Source organism: Peromyscus eremicus, chromosome 12 (assembly GCF_949786415.1).
Source record: "Peromyscus eremicus chromosome 12, PerEre_H2_v1, whole genome shotgun sequence".
In the NCBI taxonomy this organism is placed as follows: Eukaryota; Metazoa; Chordata; class Mammalia; order Rodentia; family Cricetidae; genus Peromyscus; species Peromyscus eremicus.
Window position 1 is genome coordinate 63,944,927 of NC_081428.1, and position 15,520 is coordinate 63,960,446.

A 15,520-nucleotide genomic window follows, 5' to 3' on the forward strand; every position below is an offset into this window, starting at 1 on the left:
GTCTTAACAAACATGGGTGTTAAAGTATTTGGTTTTCTTTTAACACTGTGTGACCCTGGCTGTCCTGGAATTTATCTATGTAAACCATGCTGACCTTTGACTCACAGAGATCCTCCTGCCTCTGATGGGATTAAAGGTGTGGGCCACCATGCCTGGCCTGGAAGTTGAACAATTTCTGTGTTATGTTGGATATCCATATCCAAGAGTGGGAGTATTACAGCTGGGCTTTGTGGTAATTCTATTTTTTAATTTTTTGAGAAATCTTTATACAGATTTTTGTAGTTGCTGAACAAGTAGTATATGTCCCCACCAATAAAGATATTTAAGAGTTCTCTCTCCTCTTCTCACATCTTCACCATCATTGGCTGGTGGTTTTGTTGATGGTAGCCATTCTGACTGGGTATGAGCTATAATCTCAAATATAGTTGTGATTTTCATTTCTTTGGAGGCAAAAGATTTTGAATACTTTTTCAAGTATTTATTGGCCAGATGGGCCCATATTTCTTCTGAGAACTGTATTTCATTAGCTGATTTATTAATAAAGTGATTTGATATTTTGGTGTTGAATTGCTGTAGTTACTTGCATGTCTGAGGTAGCTGGCAAAGGTTTTCCCTCTTTCTCTGGGGTGTTTCCTCACTCTGGTGATGGTTTGCTTTGTTCACTTAGGCTGGCTTCTAACTCACTGTCTAGCTGAGATGAGCGAACTCATTCTCCTGCCCAGCTGTTTGACCGTTTCTAGGCTGACCACTCCATTTCCCCTGGCACATTTTGTTACTGCTACTGAGAAGCCCCATTCATTCTAGTACTCTTCTCTCTTAGTTGCTTTGAAATATATTTCAGAAATATTTGCCCTGATCAGTGTGTTATTTTTCTATTTTCCAGGACTCATTTTTTGCTTTTAAAAACTTCGTTAGTGATTTAACCTAAACCCTTGTTTTGTGCATGCTGGTCGAGCACTCTGACACTGACCTACATTTGCTACATTCGCTGCATTCATTTGCTTCTCGATTCCAAGGATTCATAGTTTTGCAACTTCTGGTGCATTTTTAGCCTCTTACTATTCTGTTATTCCCTTTCCCCATATGCGCTGTTTTCTTTCCATCTGGGAATCCTTAGTGAATGTGCATTTGTTTCTTTCTAGATCTTCTTTCCCATGATGTGTGAGTAATGTTTGTGTGTATGGTGCATGTGTGAGTATGCAAGTGTGTGTACCCTAGCTCATGCACATTCACAGAGCAGAACACAGGGTGTTTTCCTCCTGCTTCCTACCTTACTGACTTAAGACATGGTCTCTAACTAAACCCAAAGATCACCATTTTAGCCAGGTTGGCTGGGTCATCCCTCTCTTGGGATGCACCTGTCTCAATTCCCTAATGCTGGGGTTGCAGGCATGGGAAAAACTTATCTGTTTTTGTTTGTTTGTTTGTTTTTTAAATGGGTGGTGGAGATTCAAAGAGCAAGCATTCTTAGCCAATGAGCCATCTCTCCGTCTCTTCTAATTCTAATTTTAAAATTCTCCCTTTGGACATTTTTTCCCCCCAGTTGTCATGACTTCAATATCCAGCCTCTGGGGTAAACAAAGCAAATGTAATGAGTTGGTTTATAACAGTCGTAGAAGAGTTCCTGGTACCTAGTAAATACTACATAGCTTGCATGGTTTTGTTTTTGTTTGTTTTTTTTTTTATGGCAGGGATGTGTGTTTGTGTTGCTGCTGAGGGTCAGAGTCAACCCTATTCTTGCTAACGGTGTGACTCTTTACTGCAGAACTATACCCCAGCCTTCAGTTGGTTTTCAGACAGCAGTCTCTTACTGGCTTACTCTTGTTTGAATTCACTGTGTGGAAAAGGCTGACTGAACTCTTGATCCTTTCGCCTCTGCCTCTTCTGTGCCTGTATCACTGCACTTAGCATAAAATATGTAATTACAGATGGAGTTTCATGTATTTTACTGTAATTTTCGGTTGGACCTTGAACTCCTTGGTTCAAGTGCTAGGATTACAGGTTGTCTCTACCATGCCTAGTTTGATTTTTTTTTTTTTTTAATTACAAATTTGAAAAGATGTTAGAATATTGGTTTGAGTCTAGAGATTTACAAACCTAATTCGGCGTGTATTCTCTGTTTAGATTTCTTTTACCGGAAGACAATGTTTGCAGCGAGACATTGATAAAATCTCAATTCGTTGCTTGCATGGCTACTTGTCATTCACTTACAAAAATTGAAGGTATACTTTCTGGTGACCCACTCGATTTGAAAATGTTTGAAGCCATTGGATGGGTAAGTTTGAAACAGGTTTTTTTTGTAACATAGACTCATCTTAAGCACAGCTGTATAGCTGAGGATATCCTGCTTTTACCTCCTGAGTATCGGAGTGAGTTCTTAGACTCTGGTACTGGGCTGTATTTTTACCAGTAGCTTCTCCCAGCCCCTCCCACAAGACTCCATCTCCACCACCGTGCCAAGCCTCAGCTGTTCTCCCTGACCCCCTTCATGTCGTCAAAACAAGCACCACCTAAGTGATTCTAACATAGTACCAATTTTCGGGTGTCAGCATGAGATGCAGCCTTGCCCACCCAGGACTACACCCTGCTGACCCTGAGGAAATAGTCCCAGAAGACTCAGTGATTCTGGTCTCTCTTTAATCACTGCTAATTCCTCAGTCCCAGCTGACCAGCATCAGTTGTCCCAGCAAAGGTTTCTCTTTAGTGGTTCTGCTCTTTCCTTTTTGTTTCGGGTTTTGGTTTTTAGAGACTGGATTTTTCTGTGTAAGATCTCTGGCTGTTCTGAAACTCACTTTGTACACCAGGTTGGCTTCGAACTCAGAGATCTCTGCCTCTGCCTCTGGTGTGCTGGGATTAAAGATGTGCACTACTTCTGCCAGGTGGTTTTGGGCTTTTGTTACTACAGCCAATTATTCGGCTCCAGCTGACCAGAACCATTTTCTTAATTTAAAAATATTACATAAATGGCTCCACTGGCCACTGAGCTCTGAGCGTTCAGTGCCTTTTCTAGCTCAAAGCTCCAAAGTCCTTCCACAGTCCTCTCCAAAACATGGTCAGGGCTGCCATAGCACACCCCAAACCTGGTATTCATTTCTGTTTTGGTTAGGATTTCTATGGCTATGGTAAGAAACCATGACCAAAGGCAGTTTCGGGAGAATAGAGTTTATTTGAGCTTACAGTTCCACCTGGCATTCATCATTTAAAGAAGTTGGTGTAGGGACTCCAAACTGAACTTCCTGGAGGTTGGAACCAAAGCAGAGGCCTTGGAAGAGGGCTGCTTACTGGCTTACTCAGCCTGTTTGTTGTCTTTATTTTTATTTTTTTTTTTTAGAGACAGGGTCTCTACAAAGCTCTGGCTGTCCTGAAACTTATGTAGATCATGCTGACCTTGAACTCACAGAGATCCACCTCCCTCTGCCTCCCAAGCGCTGGGATTAACAATGTGTGCCCGCCCCTGCACCTGGCTTCAGTTGGCTTTCTCATACCACCCAGGACCACCTGCATAGAGGTGGCACCATCTATGGGGTCCAGGCCCTCCCACATGAATCATTAATCAAGAAAATGCCCCACAGGCTAGTCTGATAGGAACATTTTCTTGGTTGTGGTTCCCTCTTCTTAAACTGGACTTAAAACTAGTCTTAGGACATTAAAATACATCCCAATTTCTGAGATGGTCAGATGTGGGAAAGTATGTTGTGGAAGTGTATAAATTTGATTGTTTAAAAAGTTTTCCTCATGTTTTGCATTAATGGATTCCTCCAGTTAGTCAGATTAGCTTAGTTTTCTTCCGTGTGTATTTAGTGCAGACTTTTGCTTGAGGCTCTGTCTAGGTTGGTGGCACGTTCATGCCAGGCACATCATCTGCCGCTGAGCTTCAACTCTGGCCTAGTTGAAGTTTGTTTTTTCTCTCTTCCCCCTCTGCATTATTGGGGTGTGTGTGTGTGTGTGTGTGTGTGTGTGTGTGTGTGTGTGTGTGTGTTCGTTCGGTCGGTTCTCTTCAACTATGGAAATCTCAGGATCAGAAAGCAAATAATCAGGCCTGCATAGCAAGCATCTTCAACCCTTGTGCCATCTTACCCAGAAAAAAATTTTTAAGTAAAGTTGAGAGCTGGAGAGATGGCCCAGTGCTTTTGAGCACTGACTTCTCTTGCATAATATTAGGTTCAATTCTCAGTACCACGTGGCAGTTTAGAACTGTCTATAACTCAGTCCCAGGGATCCTATGTCCTCTCTTTGCCTTCATTGGCATGAGGTACACACATGGTGCACAGATTACATGTGCAGGTAGAATACCCATACACATAATTTTTTAAAAGTGTAAATCAAGAGGTTATGACTCTAGTAGCTTAACTAAAGGTGTTTATGATTTCTTGGTATGGCTCTCAAATCACATACTGACTAGTACAGCCTATTGTCTACTTAGTGTTCTATTAACCATATCTGAACTCTGTCTAGGCTTGAGAAAAGCTCTCCTGTAGTCCAGGTTGACCTCAAGCTCACTATGTAGCCTAGGCTAGCCTTAAGCTCCTGATTCTTTTGCTTCAGTATTCTTGAGTACTGGGATTACAAGTGTACACCTGTGAACACATTTGTTGGCAGAAAGGAAATTCCTGTATTATAGGCTAAAAATACTTAAAAGGTAATAACCATGTGCCTCCAGCTCATTCTGGAGACAGCAGGCTTCATATTTGCTCCTTTATTCTACTTCGAAGGTCTTTCTCCCCTCACCCAAAGGTTGCCAAGTATCTGAGTAGCTCTTTTTATGTTTTATTTTATTTACATTAGAATAAATATATTTATGTTAATAATTTAGTGTTCACATGTCCTTTGATAATAATTGCTTTTTTTTTTTTCTTTAATGGACCACTTAAAAATGAAAGGAGTATGGGATTTTCTGATATGTTGAGTGTTTTCCTTTTAGATTTTGGAAGAAGCAACTGAAGAAGAGACAGCACTTCATAACCGGATTATGCCCACTGTGGTTCGTCCTTCCAAACAGCTGCTTCCAGAGTCTACAGCTGCAGGAAACCAAGAAATGGTGTGATGTCATTTTAACTCTAGTTTGGAAGTACCTCTAGGAGAGGGAGTCGGGTGTATTAATCCATGAAGATACACGTGTTTTAACTGAGCTTATCAGAAAGGTTACCCCTGATGTGTTACAGGCACTCTGTAAAATGTTGCAATTAAATTCCCAGTGCCCTCTGTCCTTTGCCACTTACTCGTGTGATAGTCAATCTTTTTAGAATGCGTCTGTATTCCTAGAATTGCATACAAAGAATTTATAAAAAAGCACTCTTAGTAGTTTTACTCTTAGATGAATTTTTAAGTGTTCCTCTCATTTATTTTAGCATTTAATGTGTCAGTATTTTTATGAAAATGTTGAATACTATTTCCCATCTTATCCCCACTCTCCTATGCTAGGAACTGAAGCCTGGGCCATATGCATTCTGCCTGGGTGGTCATACCATGAAGCTACACCGTGACAGCATTCCTTTTTCATGGGTGGTGCTGAGGGCCAATTAGGTTCTGACTTACTCAGAGTTGCTTGTTACTTCCTAAATGTATTTTGTGGATGTTTTAGTTTTTCTAGCTGGTATATATTAATCTGTACTTACTCTCTTGTTTTTAGGAGCTGTTTGAACTTCCAGTAAGTGAAGATGCTTTCTTCTTCTTAGATAAGTACATTTGCTTTTATTCTTAAAGAATCATAAGTCCTTTGTGCCTCTTTTGAAATTAAATAGGCTGTTTATGAGATAGGAATTGTTCGACAGTTCCCGTTTTCTTCTGCTCTACAACGGATGAGTGTGGTTGCAAGGGTACTAGGTGACAAGAGAATGGACGCCTACATGAAAGGAGCCCCTGAGGTCATTGCCAGTCTTTGTAAACCTGAAACAGGTAAGGGGTGACTAGGCTCTGGGTAAGACTGATGTTTATATGAACTTACGTTAGCAATTCTAAAATTAATTTCCTCCTCTTTTTAAAAGTTCCAGTTGATTTTGAGAAGGTTTTAGAAGATTATACCAAACAAGGCTTCCGTGTGATTGCTCTCGCTCACAGGAAACTGGAGTCCAAACTGACATGGCACAGAGTACAGCATGTTAGTCGGTAAGGCGGAATGGCTTTCCTGCAGTTCCCAAAGTCATGCACAGTAATGACATGTATTTATTAACGGTTGAATGTGTGAAATGTGTATATTGTAGCTTCGTTAGTGTTTGAGGTGAAACTATGGTTTTTTTTTTCCTTTCATTCGATATTGCTCTTTTTTGTTTGTTTTTCAAGTTTCTTTGTGTAGTCCTGGCTATCCTGGAATTTACTGTGTAGAGCAGGCTTGCCTGGAACTCCAAAGACAAAGATCTACCTGCCTCTGCCTCCCAATGCTGGGATTAAATTGTATACCACCACACCCCACTTTGTTGATTTTTTTTTTTTTCCCCTGAGTTTATGTTCCTGAAATAATTGTTTTCTTTAGAAGTCCGGAAGTACTTGTAGTTTGTGAAATTGTTATCAGATCTTTTTTTTTTTATTTTGATTTTTAAGTTATCTGTATGTCTGTGGATTTGCATATGTGAGTGCAGTGCCCATGGACGGCAGAAGTGAGTGTTGGATCCCCTTGAGGTAGAGTTACAGGCAGTTGTGAGCTACCTGATGTCGGTGCTGGGAACTGAATTTGGTTGGGTCCCCTTTTAAAAGTGGGACTATGTGCTCTTAACCACTGAAACATCCCTCCAGCTTGTTATCAGATTTTTACTATGTGCCAAGCATGTTCTAGGAGCAATAAATGATTCTACTGTTTATTATTCCTAAAACCACCCAGTGGGAACCAAATATAAATTTGGCAGTGAGTATCATGAATCATAATAGCTGCTGTTCTTTCTCTCCTGTTTTTCTCTGCTTCTTTCTCTCCCATTTTGTCAGATGACATTGCTGACACCTTTTTCTTTTCCTGTATAAATACAGCTTTATATTTGACTTAGGTCTTTTTCCTGTGGCTACAGTAATAAAGTCCTGACAAAGCAATGTAAGGAACAAAGGATTTCTTTGAGCTCACAGTTCAAGGTGTAGTCATTATGGTAGGGCAGGGCAGTCAAGGCAGTGGGAGCTTGAAGCATCCAGTTCCATCACAGTTGGGAGACACAGGTGTGCATACATGCTGTTGCTCATTTCTTTTTCTCCATATTTGCAGTCTAGGATCCTAGCCAGAGAACAGTACCACCTACAGTGGGTAGGTCTTCCCACCTCAGCATAATCAACAAGATAACCCCCCACAGGCATGCCCAGAGCCCTGTCTCCAGTTGATCCTAGGTTATTGTCAGGTTGACAGCTGTTACCAGCCATCCCGTCCTTCTCTGGTTCTGGACTTAGCCTTTAAGGGCAGTGCTTTTGTTAATATTTCAGGCTGTTTTAGTATTTTGTAAGCAGGAAGAAATATAGTTTGTCCTGATACTTCTGCCTGTTTTGGAGATCTGAACATAAATATACTAAAAAACAAAAAAACAGAGCAAGGGGGCTGGAGATGGGGCTCAGAAGTTAACAGCACTGGCTGCTTTTTCAGAGGGCCTGGGTTTGGTTTCTAGCACATATGGTGGCTCAGGACCACCCATGACCCCAGTACCAGGGGATCCAGGGTCTTCGTCTGCCTTCTGTGGGCACTAGGCACACCACAGTCATACATGCAGGGAAAACACATATGTACAAAAACCAAAACCTAGTGAACTGATACACAAATCACACTGAAAACCATGGGTATGTCCTCATTCCAGAAAAGGACACATTACTCTTATAATGTCACCTTTTGCCATTGTCCCCTTAAAGACAATTGTTCAGTCACCTGTAGTTCTTAAGTCTGTCATATTCAGAGAGCTTTCCGTTCCCTTGAATAGGTGTTTCTTTTAATCAGAATACCCTATCCCTCCTTGTTAACTTTGTCTGTTCTCTTCCTTTAGACCGTCTCTGTGTTTTGTCTCATAGGAACAGATTTTTACCATTCTTTTATTATTTAAACCTTTACATTTTAGAGTTGTAAAGTTCATTGGAAATCAGCTGAATCCAGAATTGAGAGCCCAGTGGGAGACTAACTGGTCAATGCTTACTAACCCAGTACTTCCACATTGTTTCAACTGTGTTTTGAACAGTCACATCTCAAGGGTTCCCCTCCCTCCCTCTTTCCCCTGCAGTGTCTTTACCGTTTGTTATGAATTAAGTATTTAAAAGACGGTTAGGTTTCATGGATAACAATTGTTAAATAATAATAATTCATTATTGTTGAAATTGTCCATGTTGCGTTTGTGCTTGGGTCTCCGTGTTTGGAGGGCAGAGGTCAGTGGTAGGCATTTTCTCTATTGCACTCCACTTTGGTTTTTGAGAACAGTCAGTCTCTCACTAACCCTGGAACTGCCCGGTTCACCAGTGCTAACTGGCTAGCCAGCCTCAGGGCTCCTCCTGACTCTGCTTCCCCAGCACTAGGATTACAGTTGTGCACTGCCAAGCCTGACTTCTTACATGTCTGCTGGGGATTCAGATCAGATCTTCGTGCTTTCGTGGCAAGCACTTTCCTGGCTGAGCTATACCTCATCCCTGTTGTTGGTAAATCACTTGGTGATTTCATATCCGAGTTTTTAGTTGGTAACTTAAGGCTTTCTTTCCCAGTTGATTAAAACTGTGTCTATGGTATAATTTTGTAGCTTGAGACTTACTAGTCAAGACAGAGTCACAGTTTTGTTCATTGAACAGACTTTGTCACCGTGATAGTGCTAAAGAATGCTTTTGCAAACATCTATTAGAGAAATGTCTTTATATTTGACTTAGGGATATGCACCAGCATAGTAGATAATCAGTTATTGAAAGAGTAACATTCTGATAACTCTTGGTTATCACTATTCTAAAAGATACATCTGTAATGAATCCATCATAGGTATAGCTAATATACTTCTGGTATAGCTCTTGGTGTGCCTTCCTCGCTTAACATTTAAATTTGGCTATATTTCATGAAGGACACAGATTTGTGCTTTTATCCTTTTGTATAAAATATTAATATGCCTTAGTGCCAGAACCGATTAATGTTTACAAAGATATTTCCAGATGATGTTTGTATTTCATATCAGGTTAATTTTTATTTTAATATATTAAAACATTGCTTGGAAATTATTTTTGAGATTTAAGTTTTTGGAGATAGTGAACTGGTACATATAAATGTGGTTCATTCAGCATGTGAGTGTTTTACTTTATAACTTAAAGATATTTTAGATTTATGTATTTTAGATTGCTGTCAATCTTTCATCCAAACTAAACTATTGTGTATTAATTCTTTTCTTCAGAGATGCCATTGAAAACAACATGGATTTTATGGGATTGATTATAATGCAGAACAAATTAAAGCAGGAAACCCCTGCAGTACTTGAAGATTTGCATAAAGCCAACATTCGAACTGTCATGGTCACAGGTGAGTGTGATGTGGAGCTCAAGTGTGTGTCATGTATGAAAACACATTATTTAGTGGCTCTACCATGTATTGTCCTATTTCAACTCTACATAATTTTCCAAGATAATAAGATGACTATAATCCTTGTTTTGATTTCTAACAAAACCTGTTTATAGAAAATATAGAATAGTAGTGAAGGAGAAACTGAAACATTTTAATTCTGTTCCTTTTTATTCTGTTTCCTGTACCACGTGTTGTACATTGCCTTGTGTGAATTATCTGTAAATGTTTCTTGTGCTGTAATATAAAATCCTGAGGAATAAGTGCATGCCTTGTTCATTTTGGGGATTGTTTGTAATTTATTTTAATATTGACATATAAATAGAAAGTGATTACCAGGTGTTTGTCAGAATTAAGATTAGAATTTTTAAAATTACACTTCTTTTCCGTATTATGGGTTTGTATGTATGTATGTATGTGTGGACGTCAAGAGATTAGCTTGCAGGAGTCAGTTCGGCTTCCGTGTGAGAGCTGCGACTCACACTCGGGTGGGTTACCAGGCTGGCAGCAGAGCTCCTTTTCCAGCAGAGCCATCTTGTGGGCCCTCTTTATTCTCGGTCTGTTCTGCTAGCCATAGGCACTGTAGGAGATGCCTAGTACTCATTCCTCACATCCATGTTTCCTGTTCAACCTTAATGTGTTTTAAATATTTCGGAAAATTAGGTGACAACATGTTGACAGCTGTCTCTGTGGCCAGAGACTGTGGAATGATTCTACCTCAGGATAAAGTTATTATTGCTGAAGCATTACCTCCAAAGGATGGGAAGGTTGCCAAGATCAATTGGCATTATGCAGACTCCCTGACACAGTGTAATGAATCATCAGCAATTGACTCAGAGGTAATATTTATATTGTCTTTTTAAATTTGCTTATTTGAATTTAGTCTGGAAAAAAAAAAAAGATGGTACAGGAAAACCCAGTATTAACAAAAACTGAAAATAGACTCAAGGACTATCACTCCAGAGATTCTGATTCATTAGCATAAGAATCTGAATGTTTAAATTTTTATATTTAGTCAAAATTGAGAACCATAGTTTGAAAATGTAAGAATCCCAAATACCCCATTTTTAATCATAATCAGTAGTAAACGATCCAGGTAGTCCGTAAAAATGCAATTCTTGGTCTGGCGCACGCCTTTAATCCCAGCATTCAGGAAGGCAGAGGCAGGCAGATATCTGTGAGTTGGAGGCCAGCCTGGTCTACAGAGTGAGTTCCAGGATAGCCAGGGCTACACGGAGAAACCCTGTCTGGAAAAACCAGAAACAAAAAAAGCAGTTCTCAGATCACTTCAAAGTGAAGCTGATCTTGTCTTCACCTCTTTAGTGACGGGATTATAGGTGTACTGCCTATAATCATAGTTTTTCTTTCTTTCTTTTTTTTTTTTAAATGAATATTCTAGGTAACCTTAATATTGATTTTTCCTTTTTGAATAAATGGTAAGGTTTTTTTGTTTTGTTGTCATTGTTGGTGTGTGTGTGTGTGTGTGTGTTGTGTGTGTGTGTGTGTGTGTGTTTGCTTTTTTTTTTCTTTTGAAACAGGGTTTCTCTGTATAGCCCTGGCTGTCCTGGGACTCCCTCTGTAGACCAGGCTGGCCTCGAACTCAGAGATCTGACCGCCTCTGCCTCCCAAGTGCTGGGATTAAAGGTGTGAGGCACCCCGCAGCAAATCCTAAGATTTTAATGATATGTATAATATATAATGTGAAAGAATCCAGTCTTGGAATACATATATTGAGCATGAGAACTGTATTTCTTCGTATGACTGCCTGAATATTGTTCTGCGTGTCTCATGTACAGGATATCCCGATTAAACTTGCCCGTGATAGCTTAGAGGATCTTCAGTTTACTCGCTTTCATTTTGCGATGAATGGAAAGTCATTTTCAGTGATACTGGAACATTTTCAAGATCTTGTTCCCAAGGTAAATACTGTGGATTTATGGATGTTTTCATGAGCTTACTGTGAATGGCATTTTAATGATTTGTGTTTGTTTTCTAGTTGATGCTGCATGGCACCGTGTTTGCGCGGATGGCGCCGGATCAGAAGACACAGTTGGTAGAAGCATTGCAGAATGTAGAGTACGTAGTCATGGACTTTTATCGTTTCTTGGTTTTTTTTTTTCCCCCTTCATGAATTGTAATTTCATTTTCAAATTCAGAATAGTAATTTGTATTTCTTATGTATAAGTTTAGCATCCTTAATCCAAACCTGAAATGTTTCAAAATCTGAAACTTTTTGAGTGTCAGAATAGAATTTGAAGCAAACATTCGAAAATATGAAAAACTCCAAAAATCTGAAATACTTCTTATAACAGATAAGATATGTTGTGTGTGTGTGTGAGTGAGTGAGAGAGAGGGGGCGGGCATTGATACCTATAAGATAGGTAAGAACTTTATGGGTTTTGCTTTTGTTTTTGTTTTTTGTTTTTTTTTTCCAAGACAGGGTTTCTGTGTAGTTTTGGTGCCTGTCCTGGATCTCACTCTATAGACCAGGCTGGCCTTGAACTCCCAGAGATCCACCTGGCTCTGCCTCCCGAGTGATGGGATTAAAGGCCTGTGCCAACGCCGCCTGGCGAACTTGGTTTTTAAACAAGCTCACCTGCATGTTTGGCTAGCTGAAGTAAAATATCACAATGCTTTCTTAAGGTTTTACCTACACAAAGATCATTAATTTAGTGCTCTTTCCATTGAAATTCATGTATGTGCTTATAGTTTGTTATAAGCAAGCCCCACTCACTCCCTGTTCCCTCCAGTCCCCCCATCTCTCCTTCCACTTCTGCCTCCTAGGCTCATGGGTTTTTTCTTCCTTTCTTCAACCTACTCAGTCCACTTAGTGCTACTTGTATATGTGTGGGTGTATAGTGAAAGAAGTGACTTTATAATTTGACTTTTGGGGTATTTTTGTTTTGAAGGCAATGTCTTAGCTAGCCTTGAACTCTTGATTCTCCCAAGTTCTGGGTTTATAGGATCACACAAATGCACTTGGTTCCTGGCTCTGGAGTTTTAGTAACCAGTAATGTTTGAACTTTCTAAGGGAGAAGTCTTCACTCATAACACAAGTGTGTTCAGCTGTATACAGGCTAAAGCCTTTTGCTCCACAGGTCAGGAAATCAAGACACCAAAATCATTTGTTCTTGTACAGACAGAAATAAGTTACTCAGCTCTTTCTGCTTTTAGCCCAGTGTGCTGTCAGTAGACTGTCCTGTCTGGGATGGTCTAGTGTGTAAACTCATTATCCATTAGCTCTCTGTGACTCTGTGCTGGAGAATCCACTGCTTTATATGTGATTGTAATAAAATCTTAAACTTTTTTTTTCTTAGTTACTTTGTTGGGATGTGCGGTGATGGTGCAAATGATTGTGGTGTAAGTAAAGTTTTTTGTGGATTTTTTTTGGTAGTTCTTTTTTTAGCCTGAGTTATAGTCACAAAATTTAATCAGTTTTCTTGAAACAATTAGGCTTTGAAGAGGGCACATGGTGGGATTTCCTTGTCTGAGCTTGAAGCTTCCGTGGCATCTCCCTTTACTTCTAAGACACCTAGTATTTCCTGCGTGCCAAACCTCATCAGGTAATGGAGATTGGGATCTTTCTGTCTATTCCCCCCCCCCCTTTTTTTTTTTTTTTTTTTTTGAGGAGACCTTAATAAAACGTGTATGTGTTTTGCCTGCATGGAAGTCTGCGCACCGCTACCATGGGTGTGCTTGATGTCTAAGCAGACCAGAAAAGAGCATCTGGACCCCTGGAACTAGAGTCCGGGCAGTTGTGAGTTGCCGCCATGTGGGTGCTGGGAATCAAACGCTGGATCCTCTGGAAGAGCAGCCAGTGCTCCTAAGTGTCAAACCATCTCTCCAGCCCCCTTAGCATGTGTGCACCCCCTTAGCACCTGCTCTATAGTTTGAGATGGGATCCCACTTTGTAGCACTGGCTGGCCAGGAATTCACTATGTAGCCTGAATGGCCTTAAACTTGTATAATCCTCTATTCTCAGCCTCCCCAGTGGCTATGAATGAATATAGATGTGAGAGCTAGTATTCCTGGCTTGAAGTTTTATAATTTTGTTTTAGCTTGTGCTTAAAATATAATAGGGTAAATTATCATAAAGTGCAATATAAACTTGTTATAATGTTCAGCAGTGTATTTGATCTATAACAGATTGATGCTTTTGTGTTGTGGCATAATTTTTTTGGTATCCAAGAACTTCATTGTAGCTGTGAATGTTGATGTTCGTCTGTCATGGAATTGTGCTCTGAAGGACAAGCTTAAGGTGCTGTTAATCTCATGCCAACATTTCTATTCGCAGGGAAGGCCGTGCTGCTTTAATGACGTCTTTCTGTGTGTTTAAATTCATGGCATTATACAGCATCATACAGTACTTCAGTGTTACTCTCCTTTATTCTGTGAGTACCGGTACCACACAGACATGGTCTTAATGGTCAGGCACCAAAGGTATTGAGCATGTGTCATTGATCTTGAATACATTGATTGAACCTGAAACTTACGAAGTGTGTATAAAATTACCGTGTATTAATGGAGTTGAATAGCAGTGTCATTAATTTGGGACGCATGTTCCTTAAAGCCTGCACCCATGGCTACAGCTTTGTGGAGAAGAAATGCTGATTTTGTTCTTTTTAGTCTGTAGTACAGATTGGTTTTGCTTGTGTTGGACAGGATTTTATGTTTGTAGGCTAGTCTCAAATTCATTATGTGGTTGAGGATGGCCCTGAAGTCTAAAGATGTATGCCTTCTGTGTTATAGTCACAGTTGTAGTTAACTTTGCTGTGTATTTACAGAAAAAGAAAGACATAAAGTTGATAGAACTTTATGAATGTGGAGAAGAATGTCACAGTAGTTACAATAGGTTACTCTATTAGATTATGGTTGATATGATCTCACTGTAGAGTTCCTACTAATTGACACTAACATCCTAAAGGTATCTCTGTGAACATTCCCTTTTTACTATTTATAGAGTGTATCAGAAGGGAAGACGTAAGTATGAAGAAACTTAAAGATACTGACATTTGAGAACACTGAGGATTAGAATGTTGAATATTTTAAAGTTAAACTTTTTGTACTAATATTCGGCCAAAGTTATGCAATGATTGTTACTGTTATGAATTTCAAAGGCAAATGTGTTTCAGTTTTTAAGCAGGTTCAAGTATCATTTTGAAGGTGTCATTCTTGGGGAAAGACAAGATTATAGCCTGGCAAAGTGCTATGAAAACACTCTTAAACTTTCACAATTGCTGTTCTAGATCCTGAGTAACCTGGGAGACTTTCAGTTTCTCTTCATTGACCTGGCAATCATTTTGGTAGTGGTATTTACAAGTAAGTAGTTAGCTAATTTTTGTGATTTCAAAGCATGTGAAATTTTGAAATTATTTATTAAGTTTTGGTAAATTTGTATCAGCCATTATAAGTAGCTTGTCCTGCTCCAGTTTTCCTGTGTATGTTTTATTACTGGTTGTTTATATTTTGCCTAATCTGTTTTCTAGACTAGAAGTGAGTTATAATCCTGACTCATAAATTTTATGGGTTTTTTTTTTTGTGTGTGTGTGTCTTTTTTTTAAACCTTCAGAATGGATTTCTTTGCACCATAGAGGCCATCAAATACTAACTGTTTACAGTCCCCTTCTTGCTCGGTTAGTAAATGAGGAGAGGGTCCTCTGTTAGCCAGTATGCATTTGATCCTTGGCGCATTATCTTACTCTGACTCTTTTTTTCTTCTCTGCTGAAGTAGATTCTTCTTTCATACAGTACGTCCCAAACACAGTTTGCCCTACTTCCACTCCTAGCTCCCTCCTACCTCTCCTCTCCCCCAGATTTGTTCCTGCTCCATTTCCTTTTCAGAAAAGAGCAGGCTTCCACAGGACAGCAGCCAAACAAGACAAAACAAGATATAATACAGCCCTTTATTAGGCTGGACAAGGCAACCCAATAGGAGGAAAAGGTTCTCAAGAACAGACAAAAGAGTCAGAGATACCCCACTCCACCTCTTGGGAGTCCCACAAAAGCACGAAGCTAGCAGCCATAACATTTATTCAGAGGACC

General features: G+C 39.7%; 1 protein-coding gene across 1 annotated transcript in view; it reads left to right on the forward strand.

The window, feature by feature from the left end:
• Atp13a3 (ATPase 13A3) overlaps positions 1-15,520 on the forward strand; it is an 87,755-nt gene that overhangs the window by 43,479 nt on the left and 28,756 nt on the right. Inside the window, exons 15-27 of the mRNA XM_059276847.1 lie at positions 2,125-2,275; positions 4,922-5,038; positions 5,630-5,647; positions 5,742-5,895; positions 5,985-6,105; positions 9,315-9,439; positions 10,142-10,317; positions 11,275-11,397; positions 11,475-11,554; positions 12,796-12,838; positions 12,932-13,041; positions 13,773-13,869; positions 14,725-14,797. Coding sequence (XP_059132830.1) covers positions 2,125-2,275; positions 4,922-5,038; positions 5,630-5,647; positions 5,742-5,895; positions 5,985-6,105; positions 9,315-9,439; positions 10,142-10,317; positions 11,275-11,397; positions 11,475-11,554; positions 12,796-12,838; positions 12,932-13,041; positions 13,773-13,869; positions 14,725-14,797 — 1,388 coding nt within the window. The remainder of the gene's footprint in view (positions 1-2,124; positions 2,276-4,921; positions 5,039-5,629; positions 5,648-5,741; positions 5,896-5,984; positions 6,106-9,314; positions 9,440-10,141; positions 10,318-11,274; positions 11,398-11,474; positions 11,555-12,795; positions 12,839-12,931; positions 13,042-13,772; positions 13,870-14,724; positions 14,798-15,520) is intronic.